Here is a 25,987-nt window from a genome sequence, read left to right on the forward strand (position 1 = left end):
ACAGTTTGGGACTTTGGAGGAAAAAAAGTGCACTAATCACCAGCAGGATGAGGTGGACAAAACATTGCAGATTTTAGTGAAACTTGGATTTACTTTTTTTAAGCCAACACAAGTATAATAAATTATACAGGAATCAGCCACGAACGAATGTTTGAAATTCATTTGGGGCATCATCTGCCTTTTCCGGACACGATTTAGCTCACAAACTGACATGAAAAAACACTTTTTAAGTGGAATCAACTAAACTTGACAGACTCCATAGATTCTCTTTAGACTGATAAAACTCTTGCCTCTTGTAGAATCCGTTACATAATATGAGAAATGCCTACTGGTCAAGCTACAAACTGCTGCGCTTTTTCCTCGTTGATTTGCTTGAGCCATACACAGACGTGACAGTTAATGAGCGGTTCGTTTTTCCAGCTTTCTCTGTTTTCTACGGTTTGCATTTGGGCGAGTGAAGATGTGGCTGAAGGTCACACTTTAACGAAGCTGCGTGTGCAGGTTGGCTTCTTCTCTTTTTTACTGCCGGAAGCAAGAGAGCTGCAGCGGAGCTAACACCATACATAATGGATGAGAGAGATTTACTCTCCTGAGGAGGTGCAGAGACCCAGCACCTCCAGGCTGGCCATGCGTATGCATGCCGGAGACAAAGCCAGCTGAATAGAAACAGCAGAACGAGCGAGGAGGTACAAATAGAAAAAAAAGTGCACAATGGGAACAACTCTGCAGCCAAACGGTGTGATTTCTAGAAGACTTTGATCCCCGCTGCGGCAGACAGGTGGCAGAGATGTTGGCGGTCTCATGCGAGCAACCGTTGACCTGGCTCTGTTTTCGTGGCGACGGTTTGTTCTGATTGGATCCAACCTGCGCTGTTGAAGCTAGCACAGATCAAAGAAACATCGGATGACACAAATGAGCCCAAGTTTCACTTTCATGTTTGCTGCCAGGTAAATAACTTGGACTGATACCACCGTGTGTGTGTGTGTGTGTGTGTGTGTGTGTGTGTGTGTGTGTGTGTCTCTGTGTGTGTGTGTTTGTGTGTTTGTGTCCTCAGATATCGATGAGTGCGCCGAGGGCCTGATTGAGTGCCACAACCACTCCCGCTGTGTCAACCTGCCCGGCTGGTACCACTGTGAATGCAGAAGTGGTTTCCATGACAATGGCTCCTACCTGCTCGATGGGAGCTCCTGCATCGGTGAGCATAGACTGAATTGAAAACGTCCTTATCGCTGCTGGAAATACCAGCTCCTCGGCCCCTTTGTGCCCGCCTCCCAGCTACTATCCCCCTGTCCTTTCTCCTCCTGTGTCCAATTATTCAGGAACTCTGAATACAGTCACTGCCTGCCTTCATCTTTAAGTCCCTTCCTTCTGGTCTTCTACATGATCGTTTCTTTTGTCTTCTAAAAATCTAGGCTTTGATTGATGTGTTGCACTTAGAAAGACATCCATGCATCTAAGTGAAAAATGAGCTACTTTGCTTAAAAGTTAGTTTTAAGTCTAAAAGGTGATTTTTTAAAAGTGAAATTCAACATAAGAGACTGAAACTGAGGATGCTGTTGTATCAACTTATTTTGCAGTTCTGCAACTCATTGATTACTTTGGTAATAGTGGTAGAAATGATTAGAGAACAGAGAGAGACAAGAAACTGTTTTTGTGCAGTCACTGTGGTTAACAAATCTCTTCATCCTCAGAAAGCAGTGGTTGGTAATTTGCAGGTAAAAAGACATCCATTCATCTGTATATACACAGTTTTTAAAAAGAGCTAAAGTTGAACGTCTTTAATTACTTATTTTATAGAAAACTGGGGGAAAAAAGGAACAGAAATCAATATTTTCCAAATGTCCACAGGTGCTCCCATGAAAACTTGATTATTTAATTTATCTGCTTACAAATCTAGGGTGATTGGGAATTTGTAAGTAAAAATACGTCCATGCATCAGTAAAAACTGAGCTATTTTATTTTAAAATGAATCTTTTTTATGTCTATGTAACAAATACATGCTGTTGATTCAACCAAGTTTCAATGGCTGCAGTTTAAAACTTTGAGCAGCAAGACATTTCTGCGTGTTACATTAAATTTTTCCTCACTGTGGGCTCATTTTTCACTGCAGTACAAAATCATGCACCTCCAGGAAACAGCACGATCATTCTGAAGTAGAGAAAACTAAAATATGTATTTTGTGCAAGATAAAGCAAATTTAACGGCATACGGAATTTGAAAAAAAAGGCAAATTGCGTTTTTTTAAAAGCAAAATTGTTCATAAAATGTTAGTTTTTTCGTTATTTTTAAAATTATTTATTTTACAGAAAATTGGCAAAAATATGTATTTGCAGAAATCAGTATTTTCCAGAAGCCCACACGTGCCTACATGATACTTTTGTTTTGTTTTGTTTTGTTTTGTTTGTTTGTTTGTTTTTATCCTCTAAAAATCTAGGATTCAAGGCTGTGATTGGTCATTTTCAAGTAGAAGAAAAATGTCCATGCATCTTTACATACACATAAAAAAAAAAACGAACTAAAGTTGAATTTCTTTGATTATTTATTTGATAGAAAATGAAAAAAAAAGTAAACGGAAATCAATATTTTCCACATGCCTACAGGTGCCTACATGAATACTTTATTATTTAATTTCTCCTCTATAAAAATCTAGGGTAATTGGGAATTTGCAGGTGATTTGATGTCCAAGTGAAAACTGAGCAACTTTGCTTAATAGAGAAGGTTTTTTATGCCTTTGTACCAAAGAAATGCTGTTGGTTCAGCTGCATTTTCATGTCTGTAGGTTCAAACTCTGAGCGTTTCTTTGCTCTTGATACATTTTTACTCATTTTTCACTGCAATACAAACTTATGGAAACAGCACAACCACGACTAGAAGTAGAGGGAACTCAGAAGTGTCTTTTGTGCAGAATAATACAGATATGATGCCATTTAAAAAAAAAAAAAAAAAGACCAAAACTAAAGTTGAATTTCTTTTATTATTCATTTTACAGAAAATTGACGAAAAATATACAGCAATCAGTATTTTCCAGATGCCCACGGGTGCCGACATGATTGCTTGATTGTTTCTTATATCCTGTCAAACTCTCGCCTGTAGGCAACGGACTGTAATGTAATGTCTGATTGTGTTTTGCTCTAACAAGCCCTCCAGCAGACTCACAAGGAGGCTAATCATAGGTCCTCTCACCTTCCAAGCTCAACGTTGAGCCACGCGGTGTGAAATCCGCATGCAACCCTTAACGAGATATTCATGAGAAAACACGGCAGCCTTGAGCCCGTATTAAATGTTAGCATGTCCCCAGCATGATAACCCACAAAACAGGAAGAGTTCAAGACAAACTGAGAAAAACACCAGACTGATGTGTGAAGACACAGTGTTGATGATGCAAAGAACAGGAGAGTACTGTTATATCAGCTTTTAACTGGAGGAACTTTACTTATAGTTTGCAATATTTTCACATATTCATGCTATTTTATCAGTGATATTAGATGTGTTATGGAAAGTTTTAAACTGGCCCTGTTCATTATCTGCAACTGCGTTAATGTCCCCTCTTTGTAATGCTATAAGTTTGGTGATTTAGATCACAAGCCAGCATGAAATGACAAAATTGAGAACAAGAAAAACACTCAGAGAGCGCAGTATTCTGCCAAGGCTGCTCAGTCGTATCATTTCCAGCAGCTGAAATCTTGAAAAGCAGAAAGGCAGAAATCACGGCAACATAGAATTTGGTCATTTAATACAGATCTACTGACAAACAAAATGACCTTGCACTGAACACAGGCGTGTGTTATACATGTGTACGTTATGTACGGATGCTGAATCAAATGACCTAAATATGCAGCGTGCGACGGGAATTGATGGGACTCAGAAACATCCCCGCAATTTAATCAGTTGTTCCTTGTGTTATTTCTGACGGCTAAGTCCACAGCAGTAGATTTATAGTAGGATCGCAATCATGTGATCATCAGCAGGCAGCTGACGTAGTGTTCACTTGTTGTCATGGTTACAGTGACACCAGTGCCGCCATCTCACAATGATACAGAAATCTTTAACAAATCCATGGATCCAGACTAGAAGCTGCATCACTGCCAAAATCTAATCATTTGGTCTTTGTGTCATTTCTGATCTTTCCTGAAAATTTCATCTAAATCTAGTAGTCTGTATTTGAATAATGTTGCACACAGACAGACAGACAGACAGACAGACAGACAGACAGACAGACAGACAGACAATGTGCGTTATGTACGTATGTTATGTGACATTCGTAGATCGTCACATAACACCGCCATTCCTTGGCAGAGTAATTAAGGAGAAAAACAGTTTACTCAAGTCTAAATACTGCTACTTTCACTCCCACACAGATATTTGTTCTGCTACTCTGTCACATAAACGTTGTGCTGAAAATTGTGGAAAAAATTCAGCTTTGAGATAGTTTAGGGGTCCTGCTACTACTAGATGCACACTCAGTTTTTCTAAGTTGCTTGAAAATTGTGAAATTCCCATAAGCCCACCTACAACCAGCGGGGTATCTAACTTCTGTATGTTTGCATGGCAGCCAGTGAGGATAATTTGAAGTGAGCCATTGTAGCTTCAAGTCTTTACACAGCCTTTCAGGAGATGGATGTTTATCAGGAATGGCTGAAATTATTTTTTCTAGACAGCATCACCTCAGTTATTGGCAAGTGGTGCTTAGATGCATGAGTGATTGGACCCTACACTGTTCTATAAGTGAAAAATGATCCACATAAGAATCATTGGGTTTTTGTGTCATTTTGATTGTGAATAATCATTTGTATTATTGTTTGTATTTTATTTTTTGTCCACACAAGAATGATTTCATGTTTGAAATATGGTATTTTTCACTTTATTACAGATTTTGAACATTTTGATCATTGAAAAAGAAGAACATTACTCAGAACTGAAATAGGAGAATCAGCATTCATTTTGTTTGACATTTTTCTACTCTTTTCCTTCAGCTGTTGCTGCTCTCCGTCCCTCCAAGTTTGTGTACTTCATCACCTCTTGTATGATATTATCAGTGATTAAGAGCTTGGAGTAGTAATGCAAATATTACAATTTCTTTAAAAGTATGAAAGATAATTTAAAAATTGAAATGGAATGATATCAAGAGCATGTTTTTTGAGGAATAGCTGGAAAATGAAATGATGAAAACTTTTCATTCCAAAGATATTGCAAGAAAACGACCTCACCGGGTCATTTTTGACCCACTTCTGCATCTTAGGGTTAACCTGTGACCTTCAGCTACTTTAACCCATAATTGAAAAAAAAAAAATGTCTGTTTTGTTAGATAACTTTAAAAAACAATCATTTGTCATTGTGAACCAGGAATGAGATGCACAGTTCACACACGGCTGCAGTCATTAGTGAAGAGGAAAGGTTGTGAAATTTGCATTATTTATTATATAGTATTCCTATTAGCTGGAGGTGAACTGGGGGTCACACTTCCAGCCATTCAGAGGAGGTGCTGTTGAATAATGCAGATTTCATAGTTTCTGAAACAGCTTCTGCCAGTGAAGAGGAAGGAATCTGGGCTGTAAGGAAAGATGGAAATCTCAATGATAAACTCTGTTGTAAAAACAGCATAAAGGGCGATAACATCTTACTTTATAATCTTGAACTTTCTTCTGTGAGTCCATGAAGAGACCTTGGTAAAGAGAAGTCACTGACGTTAGACGCTGTTTTGTTTTGTTTTTTTTTAACATAAGAGACGCAAACGGAGGATGTTGGTGTGTGAAAATGTTTTGCAGTTGTGTGACTCATTGATTTCTTTGGGACTAGTGCTTGGAGAGAACAGAAAGAGACAAACAAAGCAAACAAAGAGACTCTGATCCTAGCAACTGTTTTTTGTGTGCCATCACTATGGTTATTAATCTTTTTTGTAAGGATTAAATCCTCAGTGAGCAGCAATCGTTAATGTGCAGGTTAAAAGACGTCCGTACGTCTGAGTAAAAACGGAGCTACTTTGCTTAAAAGTTAATGTTTTTATGTTTATGTAACAAAAAAATGTTGTTGATTCAACTGTAGTTTAATCACTGAAGTTTAAAACTCTGAGCAGCATGCAGTTTTTAAGCATTTTTAGTTGCTGTGGCTCATTTTTCACTACAATATAAAGTCATACAACTTTGTGGAAACAGCACAACCATGACTTTTCACCACGACTTAAAAGTGTGTTAACTGTCCACTAAACTGAAACTTCTTCTCAAAAACAGCCCCAGTTTTTAGCTGGAATGAAGATTTCTGTAACTATGAGGCTTTAAAAACAAACACAAACACAAAAAACAACAACAAAAATAGTCCCATTTTGCAGTGATGCAGTATGAAACCCCTCAAATTAACTTACCTTCTACATTCAGCTGAAACAGACATAAAACTGAGTTCCCCTCTGAAGTCGTCTGTTCCTCGCACAGCTTTAAACTCTGCACTGTGAAGTCAGAGATCCAATGTTAATGCATCTATATTATCAATTAATGAGAAGTTATTTAGTCTAAAATGCCAATCAGAAGTTTTCAGAGCCCGGAGAGACTCTCAAACTAATTTCCAGGTTGGATTATCAGTTTAAAGCCAAAAGATGAACCTAAGAAATACAGCAAATTATCACATTTGATGAAGTAAAATGAAATTAAATTTGGCAATTTGCTTGATAAATTAGTTAAACTATCCAAAATGGCTGATCAGAAGTCTCTCTGTGTCTAATTTAAAAAGTACAGAGAACTCGAAAATGTCTTTGGTGCAGCAAAATATAGTTATAATGCCATATCATTTTTTTAAAGTTTTTTTTTTTTTTTTTTATTTTACCAAAAAAAAGTGTCTATAATATAATATGTAAGAATCAATATTTTCCAAGTGTCCACAGGCATTACCAGTATTGGGAAAAAAATGGGGACTCCACATATTATATACATATAACCAGGTGTTTTTCCACACAACTCTGCACATCAACTCTAGAAAGACATTTCACCATACTCAATATTTTTTCCAACAACTTTGTCACAATTTACACCTCTATACACATTTTTTATGCACATTCTGGATTTATTTTATTGCGCTATAACTCTGCAGTTCACTGGAAATTTTACTAAATTTTTGGCATATGACTGTTGAGTTACTCATGGTTTCTCATTTGCTCTAAGGAACGCAGAATTTTTTTGTTTGTTTGTTATATCTATTGGTGGAAACTATTTATTTTTTGGTTATTTAAAAAAAAGTCATTTTAATTGCATATTTTGACAAAATATGTCAATTTTGAGCTTAAATTCAGTTGTTTTTTTTTCCAGACAGAGCAACATGCCGTGCATAATATCTTCATGGACATTTGGATAGGTGAAAATCTGGTTATTATTTCTGTTTTTAAACTTTCTGGCTCTGATAAACAGCGTAATTGCCTTGATTTTAAATGTTTAGCCTTTCCGACCTACTGTGGAACTCAAAGAGATAAAGTGTAGTTATGATCTTCTTCAAGCTAAAATATAATATATTGATCATGTTAAGATAACTTAGATACTGTCATGCTTTTAGGTAAATAAATATGTAAAGTAGCTCAGGATTCAATCGGGTTATTTTTCTAATAAAAGCTCCTGCCTTTAGAATGATTTAAAAGATCCAATGAATAATCTTCATATAAGTAACTTTTGCAGCAAATGACTCAGCAATGTTACATCAGTCAACAAATAAGTCAATCAGTGACTTATTTTTGCGCATACAGGGGCTCCTCGGTTTACAACCTACAACGTTTCGTCGTTACGTTTGAACTGGTTTCGTGGAACTGGTTGGCGAGCGGAGCAGACGAATACGTCGTCACGCGGCGCTATAAGACAGCTTTGTTTACATTCGTTGGTTGTACGCCACCTTGGACTGTGCTACAGTCACTAACTTTTTACCCTTAATTATGGCTCCCAAGCTTAAATCAGACTCTTCTGATGGCAGTGCTTCGAAGAAAAGGAAAGCCATCTTCATGGAAGTGAAATTAGAGATAATAAAACACTCAGAACAGTGTGAAACATGATGCACAACGTGATGCATGTAATGGCTTTGTTTACATTTTAGCTAGAGTTCCGACTTACGGCGAAATTTGACTTACGTTGTGCCGTAGGGATAAGTCGAGGACCCCCTGTATTTAGGGTAAGGGTTAGGGGTTAGTATCAGATATCTTCATGGAGCTTTGAATAAGTGAAAATCTGGTTATTATCTCTGTTTTTAAACTTTCTGGCTCTGATAAACAGTGTAATTTCCTTGATTTTTACATTTTTTTCATTTTAAAGCATGCCTTTAATACCTGCTTTGGAGTTCATAGAGTTAAAATTTAGTTATGATCTTCTTCAAACTAAAATATAATATTGTAATAATGTTAAAATAACTCATATATTGTCGTGCTTTTAGGTAAATATTAACTTCAGCATGCTGACATACTCATAATGACAAATTTACATGCTGATGTTTTACAAGGTTTAATGTTTCACTGTCTTATATTTGCTTCTAATATTGCAGCGTCACACCCAGTATATTTCATGCTACCTAAGCTGGAGTTAAGAGTATGTAAATATCCCTCAACATGTCCAAGTCGCTATTTTTCTTTCTGCCTGTGCATGGCTGTAAAGTTATAATGAATGCGGCCAACAGGACCACTTGGCTGAGCCAAACACTTTTAACCTTTGAATGAAAATGCAACATCAGCAGCCTGCGTTGATCTATTTACTGGGACGGGTGAGGTATGATTCCAGCCGGTTTTACCCGAAAATGAGTTCACTTATACTCAGCTCTAAAAGAAAGTGATAAGATGAGTGAAGCACAGAGTATTTGACAGACTTTCCAACGGTTTTGTGTCACATTATCACACAGATTGTTAAACCCTGTCATCACCTCTCCTCTCTGAAAGTAAAACTCATCCAATTAAGGATTTAAATCTTTGAACTCAGAGCCACCTTTACGCCATTACAACCTCGACTGCAAACACACATTTTTTTTTTTTTTTTAAATTAATAAACTTCTTCCATGCGTGACTCAATAAGTCAAATCTTTAGCAGAAAAGCTAGAGCCTTCAGAGGAGGTGTCGGTTCGTAAATGTGTTGCTTTTTACCTCAGTATTTTTCTAAAAAAAAACATCCTTGTTAATGCCAATACAATGCCAAAGAAAGAAAGCTCCAGTGTTGGCAGAGCTGCACAGTTTTTGATGTTTTATTCAGCTTTTGAGGAGGTGGCATGGAAGTGGAAATTTCCCAACTGTGGAAGCGTCTGGTTCTTAGAAACGTACAAAACACAGAAATAAATTTGAGCTGACTGCAGCTTCCATCCGCCCCTAAGAAGAAAGCAGCAGATTTTTTAGATCCGTCTCTAAAAAGACTAACAGGTCAGTTGTTTGATAGTGAAAAGATGTTTCCCTTTAGGGCCACAAAGTGTTGAAAATATCTGTGTTTGGCAACTTGTCCTGGAAAAATCACAAAATTAATCATTTGAATCTAAGTTTACCACATATTTTAACTAAATTATAAAGGTAATAGATGTGTAATATATTATACAAATATTAGGAAATGGATCCAGAGAGAGAAAAAGTCAAATCTCAAATGGAAATGTGTTAAAATTATTGTGTTTATGCTTCATGTTTCGTTAAGTTGAGGAAGGTTCCGCACTGTTTTGTTATATTTGCTCCACAAATCGGATGTTTGGCCTCCTCACATTTCCTCAGTGAGGAGTGATGTTGCATGCCTCATACACATCATGATTTATTCACTCAGTCTGCTTTCTTTGTGCATTTATTGATACGCTGACTTTCCCATCGTAGCTGAGTTTGTTGTAGTTCAACCTTTTTTTTTCTATATTTCCACCATCTCCATTGAAAATGAAAATGTGTGTAAAATAGCTTGAGTCACTTGGCTTATTTTTCTAATAAAAGCTTCTGCCTTTGGAATGATTTAAAAGCTCTTATCAATGAATAATCATCACAAAAGTAATTTTTGCAGCAAAAAAATCAGCATTGTTACACCAGTCCACAAATCTACAAGTCAGTCAATAACTGACTTTACTATTACACATAAAATCCTGCGTGAAAAAGGTGGAAGGCAAACCTAAAATGTATTGTAATTCCTGCACTGTTCACCTGATTTGGATGTAATCTTTGTAATGAAAAGTTTGTATCACTTCATATTCCAGCTATTGTAGTATACAAACTTTGAGAGACAGAGAGCAGCAACAGTTGGAGGAAGAGTGGAAAAATGTCAACAAAATGGATGTTGCTGTTCTGTGTAATATTCTTCTTTTTCAATTATCAGAATGTTCGAAATCTGTTCTAAAGTGAAAAACAGATTTCAAACATGAAATCCTTTTTGTATGGACAAAAATACAATACAAACAATAATACAAAAATTATTATTCTTAACTAAAATGACAAAAAAATGGTATCAAAGCACATTGATTCTTATATGGGTCATTTTTTACCCATTTATGGAAGAGTGTAGGATCCAATCACTTGTGCATCTAAGGCTTAAAGTTGAAAGTTTGCAATTAAAGCACATCTTGATTGTTTCATTTCAAATCCATTGTGATGATGTGCAGAACTCAAATGCTGGAAATTGTGCCACTGTCCAAATATTTATGGACCAGACTGCAGAAAGATGCAGTTAAACAATTACAGAACTGGTTTGATCCTTTTGATTGATAAATTATGACATTAGATTATTAATAGTGAAGCACCAGTGTGTCAGCAGCATGTTAGTGTTGTAGCTGCTGCAGGTTTTAACTGTTTTATATTTAGTTTGATGTACTGAGACGGCAAATAAATCTGAGGTTCTCCACACATGATTAATGGGATTGTAAAAGAGAAAAATTAAGCTCTGATGCTCAAATTTGGTCTCAGCTTTTTGCTCCTTTTCTATAATCTTTCAATTTTTGTAGAGATATTGGATTATATCAACATTTGTTGGAGTGAAACCATGAAAGAAAAGCTGTGAATGACTCATCTCGACTCTCGACTGCACGCTGCTTTTTGTAAAAGAGGCCAAAAAGGTCAAATATCACAGCTTTAATCTTTTATGATGTGTTGTTTTTTTTATTTCTTGTTGTTTCATCCATTGTCTAAAGTCATCATCTTAAAAGTAACCACAGCAACAGGTATAAAAAATACCATATTTCTTGCTGACATGTAGTCGATTAGAAGTATAAGGTAGCATGAAAAGGAAGTACTCAAGTGCAGTGCTGGAGTAAATGTGTGCTGGAAATGTGATTTAGTGAAAGCACTTGCGCTGCTTTTCTCATCTTAACGGCACAAATACAAGTGTGAGTCGTAACGTCTTTATACGTGTGTGTTGTGTAAGTGTGTCACTCCTTAACCAGACAAGAGCATGTTGCTGTGACAGTGTATCTGCCACCCTTCTTTTTTTTTTTCACCCCTTCACTTTAGCAGCATTAGGCTGGAAGCCAGCAGGGGAAATAAGTACAAATGACAATTTAACAGGATTTTTCCCCTTCTACAATATCCCTCCAACAGCCTCTCATGAGTCACCCAAACATAAAGTCGTATTTTGTAATAAGAACGGCTCAAAGAAGAGAGCAGCGGCAGCGCCAGTCGGTTTGTCACATCCTCAGCTGAACACTGGCCAAGAGGATGACAAATGGCCAAATGAGAGCACAGGGGTGAGAATTAGTGAGACAGAAGAGGATCATGTTTTAAGAAAGCAGAAAATCTGTGCACATTTACAGTATAGCAGTAATCACGCACTTTATTTGGGTTTGGCTGTACAAATTTACACCCAAATTGATTGATTGATTGAGTGATTGATTGATTGATTGATTGATTGATTGACTGATTGATTGAGATATTTCTTTCGAATATGTAAAGACAAGTACCAGGAAAACAAGTAATTAATATTATATATCGTCAGCTTCCTAAAATAATGGCCTAAGTAATTTGTTTGACCAAAGTTGTTTTTTTGTTGTTTTTTTTTTGTCTAAATCATCTCCTCATGATGCTGCCCACCTCTGGTAAAATCACTTACTTTCTAAGTTGAACAGATCATGCGATTCTACCCCTCTAGTATAACGGCCTATGTCAAGGTTCAGTGTGGTGTGGTTCAGTTTTTTGTATTTCCTGAAAAAATGACTTAGGCCATTATTTTAAGAGGGTGTCGATATTTACATAAATACATACACATATATACATACATACAAAACAAACAAGAAAAGTACTTTTGGACTTTTTCTATAATGTCCCAGATTATATTCCCTGTGTTGCCCTGTGAAGAGGGCCTCTACTTAAAGGATGTGTTGTGTTCAGATGCACACAGTGGTTTGTTCAAGTGTTGGTGCTAATTTGTGTATTCCATACGGAGCAACTGGCTGTGCAACTCTTTAGGGCGTCCTGCTGCGTGACACTTGAATCGATAGGAGTCTTTTATCTGTGAAGCGGCTAAGTGCATCTCACAGTTTGTGCATGAGAGGATGAGTCACACAAACACTTAATGTGTGTTAGTATTTTATCCCCATGTGTGAAGAATATATACAGACAAGCAGCATAGTCAACAGATAGGCTTCAGCTTGACGTAGCTGCATTTCCTACACTTACCATAGACACAATATTCTTCATGACTTTTCTTAGACTGAAACCAGGCCACAGAAGATCAATCCTGGTGGCTCTTTTTCATAACAGCCTTCACTGAAACACCGGTAGTTTGAGAGGATTGTGGAATTTTCCACGAGCTGTGGTGTTTATTGTTTTTTGGGTTTTTTTGGTAGGATAACCCAAAGAGAGTCATTTTGGTTAAAACATTCAAAACAAAACAAAAAGCATGATGTACCCAAAATCTGTCAAAACTTAAAATGTATTGCTTACAATAAATTGTCAGATTTTCAACTTTCTGACAGTCCTTGAACTACTCATCTCCACATCGTAAGCTTAAAATTGAGATATTTTGTCAAAATCACTTTATTCTTCACATGTTGTTTAAAAATCTGGCAAAAATACTTCATTTGCTTGAGTGAGATTCTGTAAAAAACAAAAACATTCTACGTTCCTTTTAACAACCAAGAAGTCATTAATGTTCTTGCTGCAACAAATAGTCACTTGATGATAATTCAGGGACTTTTCAGCAAAAGTTGGCTGAACTGCAGGGTGTGTTTACGCAAAGTAGATAGCAATAAATGTGGAAACAAAATAATTAAATAAATCTAAGCAGTAAAATATTTATATTATGTAGGGACCATTTTCCAGTGCAGGTAACTGTTCTTTAATTAATTATGCTTGGAAAATTGTATCACATTGCACAGGGAACATTTTTAAGTTCACTATTCGTCTAGATATGGTTGTGCTTTTCTGCATAGAGATGCAGGACTTTATTATTTTATGACTTTAATATTATTAGGACTATAATACAGTGGGAAAAAAACACGATGTATCCAAAATCAATCAAAACTTTAAAGGTGTTGATTATAATAAATTGTCAGATGTTCAACTTTCCGACTGTCCATGAACTACTTGTCTCTACATCTTAAGCTTAAAATTATGGTGTTTTGTCCAAATAACTTTATTCTTCATGTCTTTTTTAAAAACCTGGCAAAAATAAATGATTTGCTTGGGTGAGGTTCTGTAAAAAACAAAAAATTCTGCAGTCCTTTTAACAACCATAAAGCCATTAATGTTCTTCCTGCGACAAATAGTCTCTTCATGATAATTCAGGCACTTTTCAGTTAAAGTTGGGTGAACTGCAGGGTGTGTTTATGCAGAACGGACAGCAATAAATGTGGAAACAAACTAGTAAAATATCTATAGCATGTAGAGACCATTTTTCTAGTACTGGTAACTGTTTTCTGATTAAGTATACTTGTATAATTGTATCACATTGCAGAGGAAACATTTTTAAGGTTCTCTACTCTTCTAGCTGTGACTGTACTTTTTGCATAGAGGTGCAGGACATTAGCACTTCATTACTCCACCAAGGAATGCGGTGCAGTTATGAGACGATCGGTGTACGTTTGTCAGTCTGTCTGTCTGTCTGTGCGCAACATTACTCAAAAATGGACTAACACATTTGGATGAAATTTTCAGGGAAGGTCAGAAATGACACAAAGATCAACTGATTAGATTTTGGCAGTGATGCAGCTGATAGTCTGGATCTACAGATTTGTTGAAGGTTTCCGTGTCATTGCAAGATAGCAGCACGGCGTCACTGTAACTATGACAACAGGTGAACACTACATCAGCTGCCTGCTGACGATCACATGATGGCGATCCTATTACAAATCCATACTTATTAGGACTTATCCGTCAGAAATCGGACGACTGAGCAGCCTTGGTGGAGTACTGTGCTCCCTCAGTGCTTTTCTTGTTACTTTATGACTTTAATACTATTAGGACTATATTGCAGTGAAAAATAAGACCACAGTGTGTAAAAATTTAACAGAAACCAACCAAAAAAATACTCACAAACCTCCAATCACAGTGGGTTAAAGTGCTGCAATACATTATGTTCATTTACCACAACACATCGAGTTGAATTCTGTGTTTTCAGGTTAGATTTGATAGTGTTTTGAGTGTTGCAGTTCAGTGTGCTGAGTTGTTGCTTTTTATTATTACACTGTATTATGCTGCGTTGGGTTGCAGTGCTCGCTGTTGTGAACAAACAGCAGCCCTCTTTTTCTTTACGGCTCTGAGTGAGAGCTGCACGGTCTGCATCTCATCACACGTTTATTACGCCTAATGCTTACGGGGAGACAGGTGGCTTTAATAAACAGATTGTGAATAAAGATGAGGATAATACACCATAAACTCCCAGCGTCTCCCTGCCAGACAGGGTTCCTGCATCACTCTGTCTCCCTGTGGTGTACATGACCTTTCCATATGGGCTGCCTGGAGATACACCAAAGAAATATCATTTAAATACTCAAATACTGAGCTTTCTGATGCCTTCTAATTACCAGCATCTGTCAGAGGGATTTAGTTGTGTTGCGTGCCTCTCTGTTTGCGGCTATGGCAGTGTAACTGTGCGTTGTCATGTACACTGACAGGATTAGTGCTTTCATGTGTAGCAGAACATGTAGGTGTGAGCTGTACGTATGGTCGGTTGTGCTCAGCCGGTTCCTCTGAAGGGCTTTTGTGTTCGAGTGTAACACTGTCTTTCACAGGCGGCGTGTACGACTATGCTTCATCTGTGAGCTGCAGCTTGTGGCTGAATGTGGTGAATGTAGCATGAAGAGCATTAATCCTCCAGCAGCAGAGGTACAGTGTGTCTGACTGGCTGATGGGGCTTTCATTTAGCGTATGCAAATAGTCTGTGGCAGGCACAATAAATTCTCGCCTGAGCTGTTTTCCTCTCTCTCTGTCTCTCTGCGTATCCAGCAGACCTGATACTGCAACCAATTAGTGTATATTCAGCAGTGGTACAGTGTATTGTTGTGGCTGGCGTAGTGACAGCATTGGATGAGCTTCATGTCCGCTGCCTGCTGGACACCACTTTTCATTCTCCACTGTTTGCTGCATGGTGCTCACGCTCTCACAAACTCTGAGCAGAGTTGCTACAAATGTCAGTTTAACCCTCAGGAGGTGAAAATCATATATTTTTGTTGTTTTTGTATTTCCTTTAATAGCATCACACTGTTAGAAAAAGTTATTAGCTTGTAAGAATTGATTACATAGTTACAGCTTTTCTCAGACTGTTTTAACAAACAAACAATTAGTTGCTTTGCTTTGCATGCATAAAATCACACTTCTTGCTCAAGCGGACCTGATCTGCAGTCGTCTTATTAGCCATAATATCTGCAGTCTTAAAACTTCTCGACTCTTGTGTTCTGTGTCTGAAGCCAACTACATCCCTCCTCTGCTGAGCGATGATATTTATCCCTGGTGTTCTGGGAGATGGGACAGGCCTAAGCCAGACATATGAAGAGAGCCATTTGACATACTGGTCAGAAAGGCAATGTTCCAAACTTTGTTTTTTTTTCTCCATGAATAAGTGCTATTACAGTTCTTACTGCAGCTGCAAGTGAGATTTTCTCAATTCTGGAGTGAACCTGAGACTTCTTGCCATGTGACACTAGTTGCCCACTCTAGATGTGCCAGACAGAGAGAAGTAATCGCAGTTCAGCAGGTGGGATGTGGAAATCTGGGAAGTCAGATTTTTATGTGATGATTTTGTGTGAATGATGACACGTTTCACCGCCACTGATGAGTGGGTTAGCTTAAAATACCATAGTTTGTGTCCAGTTTAGTGTTTTGCCTTTAAGCATTAAGCTAACATAGACCTGAAAGTGACAAAATTAAAACCCATTTTCATAGACTTTAGATTCTTGTCATCTAATTGATTTTTTTTTTCACTATTACTACTCCTATTATTATTTTTAGCCTTGTGTTTTATAGTTTTACTGTCCATTTTCCTTTATTCTGCTTTTTTCTCTTCTCTTCAGTAGCACTTTTGATTCTTCATAATTTTGTCTGCTGTTATTCGGGATCCTTGCTCTCACACGTCAGTATTGTACAAAATATATCAGTTCCAAATAAATAACAGTCATCGATCTCCTTAATTCCTGATAATTAGTGTTGGTATCAGCCCTGGAAATCTAAAATCAGCTGATCCTAAATAATATTATCTCTTAAGTTATTTTATTGTCTATTTTATTTTATTCTGTTTTATATTTATTTACTATTGCTATCATTATTGTTTTTTCTGTCCTTTTCTTTATGACTTTACCCTCTATTCTCTTTTATTCTGCTTCTTCTTTTTCCTTACCTGGATATGGCATTTTTGGTTCTTTTATTATTTAATCTGTTGCTGTTGTATTGATTTATTTTGAAAATCTTTTCCATGTTTTAACTCTATTTTTCCACTTTTGCCTCCCTGGTATTTCTCCTTCTGTTCACTGGCCTTCTGTTGTTCAATGATCTTTCTGAGCTTCCTTCTTTTGCGTTGTCTGTAAAGCACTTTGTTTTCAAAAGGTGCTATTTAAATAAAGTTATTACTATAATTATAAAACGCTGCTCAGACGGATGAAAGTTGAGATGGGTTTGATGATATAGAGCTCAGTCTGACGTGTCCAAAATTAGCGACAACACAAAAAAATGAACCCAGAAATGTCTGATTAGAAGATTCTTCAGTCAGAGTTAGATCTAAATCCAGCTCCTTCAATATGTTGACGCTCATCACTCAACTATGCAGAAAGCAAACGGACGTGTTCACCTTGTGGCTCGCGGTGGAAAAGACGCAAATAAAAAGACCTTTTTATAATGTGGGTTTGGTTTCTCAGCTTTGGGCCCCTGTTAATGCAACACTACTAGCATGCTGGCGGAGTCGTGTGGGTATGATCGATGTCTGGAGGCAGCGGGGGCTGGCAGGGGAGAGCAGCACCACTGGCGAAGGGACTTTGGTCTTTTTCCCTCTGAACAGCTCACATTTAGCGAGGATAAAGAGAGTTAAATGCCATGGCTTTCTAAAAGGTAGGGACAGACTTTTGGCTGCTTTTTTTCCCTGTGCTGTGCCGATAAAGGAAGGGAGATGAAAATGCCATCCGCCCTCTCTGTTCATGTTAGTTCTTTTTAGTCTGTAGGAGGAAAAGAAGCTGAGTGAGCAGATCCTTTGATGATTCAGCCAGATTCACTAGGAGAATATAAATAGGATCCGATTGAAGTGACTGAAACTATGGTGCAAGTATGTATGCAAAGAAGAATTGCTATATACAGGAATGTAGTGTGAAATATGACCTGATTTCCCTCCAGTTATAATGCATATTTTTTTCATTTTGTGTTATATTTTGCTTAACATCCAGTGTATTCTCACATTCCTTACTGCTTATTCTCCACTACATTATAAGAAAAGGAATGTTACACTATTAATTTATGGTAATCAGTTCAATAAATAAAAGAAACTTCTATATTCAAACACAACTGTAAGCCTGATGAGCCTCCATAACTGACCACAACATTCAGTTTCTACCGCCGCAATAAGGGGAAGGTATTAATTTGAAGGGATGATTGAATGACCTGAGGGCTGAAATATTAATTTGCGCACAGCATGAATTATTACAAATGTTACATGTGATACCTGCCAGGCTCCAGAGTAATGAATGTGCGCCATATCTAGCACAAAATTATGAAAAGTAAGCGTTTCCCTGTGTGGATGTGTTAAAAGGTGCAGTAATGTGTGTGCTTTCTCCAATACCACAGGCCAGAGACAGGAATGTCACATTTCTGTGGAGGGCAAAAGAAAACAAGTTTGCAGTGAACAAAACTGATTAATTATGATTTATCAAAATTGGATTTGGTCTCTGACTCCAAGGAAGTTCATCAAATGCTGCAGAATTATGCTTCAGATAAGGAAATGGGTGATACTGCACAACACATTTTTGCTAGGACCGAAAAACAACTGAGCTTCAACACCCAGAGCCAGCTGGAAAGCCAAATATGTTTTGTATTTTTAAATCAGTGGGACTGTTCTAATGCCAAACTGAAAAAAAATGAGTGGAACAATCATAAAAACCTGCATAAATGTAAACTTAACCAATGCAGTCTGTCTTTTCTAATGCAACTTCTAAGCATGTGAGCATTTATTTACTGTCTTGTTCTTCTTGTTTTGTGTTTTCCAGACATCGATGAGTGCACTTTGCAGACACACACCTGCTGGAACGACAGTGTGTGTGTTAACCTCCCGGGAGGCTACGACTGTGTTTGTACGTCTGGTCCAGGCTGCAGCGGCGACTGTCCACAGGAGGAGGGAATCAGACGCAACGGAGAGGACTGGAAACCAAGCTTCGACCGCTGTGCTATATGCTCCTGCAAGGTACAGTAGATGAGCACACACAGGCAGGTTCAATGCCAAGTAATATGGCTGTTTACAGCCCAGTGGAGGATCTTAATTGAGGGTTTTCACCAAAGCTATGATCGAAAACCTTCTTTCATTTATCACTTTGTGGTGCTAATCCATCAATATGTACCGTTAAGGCCGAAATTTGTCAAACTTTGACTCCAAATATAACATAAAAAAGAGACAAAGGACAGTAAGACATTGTGTTTATGACAAATTTGATTTCACAGCTGCTGAAATTGTCACAAATCTCTGAAAAAAATGGAGCTTCTATTCCTTTTCAAATGGTCATTTCACAAGATGGAAAAAGGCTTTAAAGCAAGCCACATCCAAGTGTTTTCAAGCATCAGTGGCCACAGTTTGAAGCATCATCAGAAAGTACGAGGAGGTCCACGCTCTGAAACTCTGAAAATATGTTGTAGGAAGGTAAAAGTGACCCCTGAACTGGGAAAAGTGGTAATGCAAGAGGCCGAGAAGAGTCCAAGGATCAGCACCAAGGCCATCCTGATAAATCTGAGTAATTCTGGTACCAGCGTCTCAATCAGACACTCCAGGAAACACTGAACAAGGCTGGTTTTCAAGAACATCGATCAAGGAGGACTCCACTTCTCTAAGACAGGCACACAAAAGCTCACATGGACAACGAAGGAATCTCTTGGTCATCAATTCTTTGGTCGAGTTACGCAAAATGGAGTTGTTTGGACACAGGAATGTGGCTTTCATTTGGAATAAAGGTCCCTAAAGTCTAGCATGGTGATGGAAATGGTAATTTTTTGGGGTCAAATGTCATCATGAGTAAAGAGATTGTTGAGGAAAATATCAGGCAGTCTGCAGAAACAGTCTGCAACTTTACAGTACTGGATATTCCAACAAGACAATGATCTGAAATATACAGCCATGGTGGTGAAGAAATGGTTAAAATATAGAAATACACATTTTGGAGTCCAAACCTGAATCCAACTGAGAACTTGTTGAGGAAACTGAAGACCAGAGTGATGGAAAAGAAAACTTTAGATGGATGGATGGATGGATGGATGGATGGATGGATGGATGGATGGATGGATGGAAGAAATCTGCTGGTTGGATAAAACTTGAGTATAAACTGGAATTTCAAAGGTTCTAAGGAAAAAAAACAGTGCATATACTATAAACAAATCCCTCCTTAGGCTTCCTTTTTCTTCAAAGTAGCAAATATAAACTTAAGTTGTCAGCTTTCATTTTTACAAAACATGACTATATATTCTCTGCAAATACATTTTGAGCATAGTTTTGCCTGTTAATTATCCAAGAACAGAGAAAAGACAGAAAAAAGAGACAAAACCAAAGGATGCCCACCAGTACCTTATATGCAAGATATTTCTGAAATTATTGATGGTGCTTGATTTTAACAGTATGGTTATAATGAGCGGCGGGGATCCAGCTGGCTGCATGGTGTCCTTTGTTGTAACAACACATACATGAAGACAAACTCCCACCATGAGCAGGGACTGGACTGGCCTCGAGAGAACAACAACCAGAACAAGGAAACAGGAAGGCTGAGATAAATAAACAATGAAGAGAAGGGAATCTGAAAATAGGAACAGAGCAAAGGGGGAGGTGAGCTGCTAGAAGCGTTCTCTTTTTTTCTGTATAGTTGCTCCTCTTCGTTAAATTTCAGTAAACAGATTCTCCCCTCTAAAGGATACATATATTTATCTTTTTTTTTTACTTTGCAAATTGTAGTGTTTTGATTACGCATTCAGACGGCGAGGGGTCTACTGCTTCCATTGTTTCTGCTGTTTTTTGGGGGGGTTTTGTTTACTGTGAACACTTGTGGCGAATGCTGGACAGGTCGACGGTATCAAGGAGACCGAGAATGAGGGCAGAAGCCAACCTCATGAATGTGTATCGTCTTTGTCTCTGCGTTCAGTGTTCACTGAAGTTCAGCGTTTCCAGCTTGTTGCAGCGGTTCGCTACAAGAAGGCAAAACGATATGGGGCGTTTTGCTGTTTCTGTAAAACTGTTCACCTCTTCACCGGCAAAGAAAAGGCTGAAGGGTGAAGAGAAAAATGGTGTTTGATGCAACATCAGGATTAAAGTTTGAATCAGCATATACAGCTACATAGTGATCAGCCACAGCATTAAATTGGTGTCAGGTACCAGAACATTGGCAGTGAATCATTTGTAGTCTTTGTGGATCGATTTTGTTCCCGTGCATCCCGTAAGAGCTCTATCGAATTGGGATCTAGGGAGTTTGGAGGCGTGGTCAACGCTTTGGCCTCAAGCTGTTCTTGTGCAACTTCCTTGGTGTAGCAGGACAATCAAAGGTCTAATGTTCGGCCGAGTTGTACTTCGAGATAAAGAGATTGAACTGAGGATTATTTCTCAGATGTCACTGTTACACACATACACTATTGTACATAGGAATCAGCAGGCGACGTCTAGCTTTCATTGTTAATTTTATCATTTAATATTCATTCTGTAAATGAAAGAGGACATTTTCTCCCATGTTTTTCTTTTTATACTTAATATTCAGAAGGTAAGGGAAGTTTTTTTTGTATTTCTCTATTAAACTAACAGCGGTATTAGTCACAGAGGAGAAAAACAGGAGTTTCTTGATTCAGTTCATCCATCCATTATCTATACACCACTTAATCCTCATTGGGGTCACAGAGGGGCTGGAGACTATCTCAGCTGACTAAGGTGAAGGCAGGGGACACCCTGGACAGGTCACCAGTTTATCACAGGGCTACATAGAGAGACAAACAATCACACTGACATTCACACCTATGGACAGTTTAGAATGACCAATTAACCTCAGCATGTTTTTAAACTGTGGGAGGAAGCAGGAGTACCTGTTGAAAACCCAGGCATGCACAGGGAGAACATGTAAACTCCATGCAGAAAGATCCCGGGAAGGCGGGGATGCGAACCAAAGATCTTCTAGCTGCAAGGCAACAGTGCTTATTTGGCACAGATTCACAACATATACCATCTCAAAGCGCTTGGCATAATAAGGTGCATACATTACAAAATGTAGAAAGGCCGCGAACATTGTCCAGTTGCAGTGCCTTTTTTGGCTGCCTGTAGAGAACCAGCCAGGTCTTTCTTTCTCTTGATTCCCAAAGGAATAAAACCAGCCATCTATTCAGAAATCTAGATAGGAGAATCGGGATAACATGCCTCGAAGATGGGGATGCTTTCCAAACACTGTGGGGTTGGAACTGATCGGCTTACACTGTGGAAAAGGACACAAGTTGTGGGGTTTCTCTGTATGTCTTTTTTGATGATATACATATTTGTAACAGAACTCGTTGCAGACGAAGTGCTGTTTTGGACCAACTAAATCGGCAGATTTTAGTCAGTTTTAATGTTTTGTCATGTTTTTGCCATCAGATAGGGTGTTTGCTTGGTCTAGAACACAGTTTTAGTTGGTGATACGTGTCAAAGTAACCTCCACATGAATTCTAGGAGCCGAGGTTTCCCAGCAGAACACAGCATGGTTGTATGGAAAGTTATTTACTTCACCTGTCACTGATTCTGATATTATGGCTGAGATGGTGTATATTTATATAAATCATGCAACTATACTACAGTCTGCTTCATTGAGCTGCATAATAAGAAAGCAGTTGGATATCGGCAGCCTGGTAGGACCGGAGGTAGCTAGGATACGCCGTGGTGGAGATCCTTCCTGCTGCAACCGATTCAAACAGCAACTGTTCGCCGTCTGCAAGAGACCTTGCAGACGGCACCTTAAGCACCTCAATTGGTTGCGATAACACTGGACTCACCAAAGTAATAGCAGAGATATGCGAACGCAGCAACAAGCAGCCAGACAATTAGACAGGCCTGAAACAACACAACAGATTAGCCAGATCATTTACGCTCTATTTGGAGTCAGAGCCAAAGGTGAGCACACCTGTAATGGTGGTAATGATCACTGGCTGCGCAGGAAAACTGACAGCGTAATGGATGTAAACAACAGAGTAGACAGTTTGGGGGATGATTTTGTGTTTGGCTTTTGTTTACTCTCGCAAATAAGTCTGAGGTTTCTTTACAAAGTGTGTGATTTTCCAACTTTTAGCTTTAGAAGTGCAGCAGGTAAGTTGTTGACTACAATGTGACAGCCAATAATATGTAAATAAGACTCAAAAATTGCCCACTTAGCCTTTAAATCCAGCAACCACACATCTAGACAGTCATATAAGCGACTCTCCTGGAGTTTATTCCGCTTTCTGTATGGATTGGTATAAAACAAACACTGCGTTATGAAATATTTTCGATCATTCTGACCTCAGGAATGAACACCTCTGTGCCCCCGTCTGTTTATCGTCAGCCTACATTACATTCTGACAAATATTTCCGGCTGCTTAACGACTCTTTTCTGCGCTCCGAATGAGCTTGTGGTGGCAGGAAAGTGAGATATTGATCAGATTTGTCTTTGGGAAGAAAAGGCTCAGTGGGTGAGATTAATATGAAGCAGACAGAGAGAGGGTTATTTGGACTGAAATGACAGCTGAGAGCGGCCGGTTCCGGTGATGCCTTATCGGCTCATAAAATTCCAAATTTACCACTTTCACTTCGACTCTGCTAAATGGTACTTGTCATGAGTTATGGCATCTAAATTCAGCATAATTTAGTTCAAGTCACTGCCATTTTTTCATTATACTATGTGTAAAATGTACCAGTGTCAGTTTTAGAGGTGTTTGCTCACAGTTTTTTTGTGTTTCAGCTCATTTCTGATGCACTTTGTGGCTGAACTTTACTCATTTAAATCACAGAATGCAAAGTGCTCTCTAATCTCCCTTTATTTCCTCCATAGAAGAAGTAATCTGTAGTAGTTTGCTTCTCGTCTTTTACAGACTTCGTTGAAGAGACATAAACATCAAAAACTAGCTTTACTGCAATTTTAAAACATTTAAATGCAGCCCTAAATGTCCTATTTTTTTGTCAATTGCCAATAAATATACACTTGGAGGCTGTTAAGGTAAAAATAAAGCCGACATAAAGGTAGCGGAGCGGAGAAAGTGAAAACACTCAGCTCACTCTGGGGATCAGTGTTCAGGATGACTTCAGGAGCCACAGCCCTGCTGATTTTCATTCTAGCTGTCAAATTAGGAGTTGAGTCGGGTGCAGGTTGCTGACTGAATGCTAACAGGTGGTGGTCTGGTGTCTGGGGAGCAGCACTGAAAGCTAGCAGGCCTGATGAGTGTGAGGCACCCACAGAGTTACTGTGGTTTGTGAATAGGCCAGGTGCTTTGTGGCCAATTTGAGGTTATATGTTCGCTTTTTCATCAATGCATGTAAATCGGTGCACTTGTACAGTTTGACAGTCAACGTAACACCTTGTATCAGCTCCAGTGTATGTTTTACTTTCCGCTATAGCCAAATGATGCATTTTACACCATATATCCATGATAACACAGAAAACAAGATGTCTGCACGTACATTTTGATGATTAAGGATTACAGTGATGCCTTGCAGAACATTATAAACTGTTCAGGTGAATAATTAAAGATGATTTCAAAGACATTGTTTGAAGAAAATCACAGTATCAGAGAAGCTAGACTACGCTTCAGAATATCATGTCAACTGCTTTAATATTGTGAGAAGTTTTAAAAGCTTGATCCTTTTGTTCATTAACCCTGACAACAGAGACTGTCAAGAGTTGAGCGATATTCAGTCTGACCTTCTTAGCTTCAAATTAAAGTGCGAAACATAATGATTTACTTAAAATAAATGATCTAAGAGTCATCTTTAATTGTTTTGTTGCTGCGCATTTTAAGGCAGCTTTTTTTTTTCTTTTTTTGCCCCCCGACAGCTTTTTCTCGGCCACAACTTGAAAGTAGTTTTTTTCATTCCATGTCTGCTATGTGTGTAGAGTTTGTGCCTCTATGCCGCCACAGTTTGTATGTGGTCATGTGACTGCAGGGCGACGTCTGGTGAAACAGAATCACGTGATTATTGTTGCTTTGTCTGATTGGTGAAACACAGTCATGTGGTAGATCTACTGGGGGCATCTCTCTGGCAAAATAAAGCAGATCTAATGTGGTAAATAAAAAAGTAACAAGTCGAGCGTAGTCCAGTGTAACGTAGTAAAAGTAGCGTTTCTTCTTCACAAATCTACTCAAGTAAAAGTAAAAAGTATGGCAGAGTAACACTACTCTCAGAAGTACTTTTTTTTTTCAAAAAGTTACTCAAGTAAATGTAACAGAGTAAATGTAACTCATTACTACCCAGCTCTGCTGATAATGGCAACTAATTGCAGCAACTCTAGAAGGAGCTCTGGTTTGCCTTCATCCACTTGCTGAAAGCCTTTCAAAAATGCCTCTTTGTTGTTGTTCAAATGTCAAGTAAACTGAGAAATTAAAGGTAACCAGGTCAGAAATGGCAATCACTTGAGATGAAAATATTTAAGGAGGCTGAAGTACAAAAGGGGAACCGAAAGAGACAAAGGTGGATTGGAAGAAGATGGAGACAGAATAAGTTTCTAGAGACCTGGCAGCATAAGAAATAAAAAGTGAGACACTTCTTCGTTCAGCTTTCATCAAAGTTATATGTAGACGTATGCAGATTAACAGATTTTAGAATTCTACAGATGTTTCCAAAAAGCTTCAAAATTAAATGAGTCTAAGATAAAACACCCTGGAGATGAATGTCTCCTCTGCAAGTCATACCTGTTGATTAAAAAAATGTCACCCACAGTCATCAAATTTATCATAAAGCTGCTGTCGTAAAACAGCAGTAATGTTTTTATGTTTAGCACAACAGTGCAGCATTGGCATGCAAGCCCGGCCTTATTCCATGCATTAAAATGAGCAGTCTGCCTTTGTATATCCTGCCAGCACGCTACAATTGGCAGTAATTTCCCTCAGCAAGTCCAGGGCCGTAACTGTAAAGACCAAGGCCATCAGTACTGGCACCCCGGGACTCAGAAGTTACTGTAGCAGGACAATATGCATCGATAAAACATTGACTCTGTATTGCCCTTTTAATGGTATGCAGAATGATTTTATGGCCCTCATACATTTTCTAACAGCCATTTTATGTAACATTTTTACATCTCCATTACACTGCCGTCCCGGGGCCAGACAGAGCTGGCTGTGCTGAGTAAAATGGACCATAAAGTTTTCTCCAGGTAGAGGTAGAGCCAGGGACACGGCGGCCGGCTGCAAAAAAAAAAAGCTCACAGAGTCATCTGTATTTGACTTGGCTTT

The 25,987-nt window shown here is 38.4% G+C and overlaps 1 protein-coding gene across 1 annotated transcript in view; it reads left to right on the forward strand.

The window, feature by feature from the left end:
• Positions 1-25,987, forward strand: part of LOC111575341 (protein kinase C-binding protein NELL1) — a 345,892-nt gene that overhangs the window by 315,111 nt on the left and 4,794 nt on the right. The window contains exons 16-17 of the mRNA XM_055013217.1: positions 1,055-1,195; positions 18,574-18,767. Coding sequence (XP_054869192.1) covers positions 1,055-1,195; positions 18,574-18,767 — 335 coding nt within the window. The remainder of the gene's footprint in view (positions 1-1,054; positions 1,196-18,573; positions 18,768-25,987) is intronic.

Source organism: Amphiprion ocellaris, chromosome 1 (assembly GCF_022539595.1).
Source record: "Amphiprion ocellaris isolate individual 3 ecotype Okinawa chromosome 1, ASM2253959v1, whole genome shotgun sequence".
NCBI classification, from domain to species: domain Eukaryota; kingdom Metazoa; phylum Chordata; class Actinopteri; family Pomacentridae; genus Amphiprion; species Amphiprion ocellaris.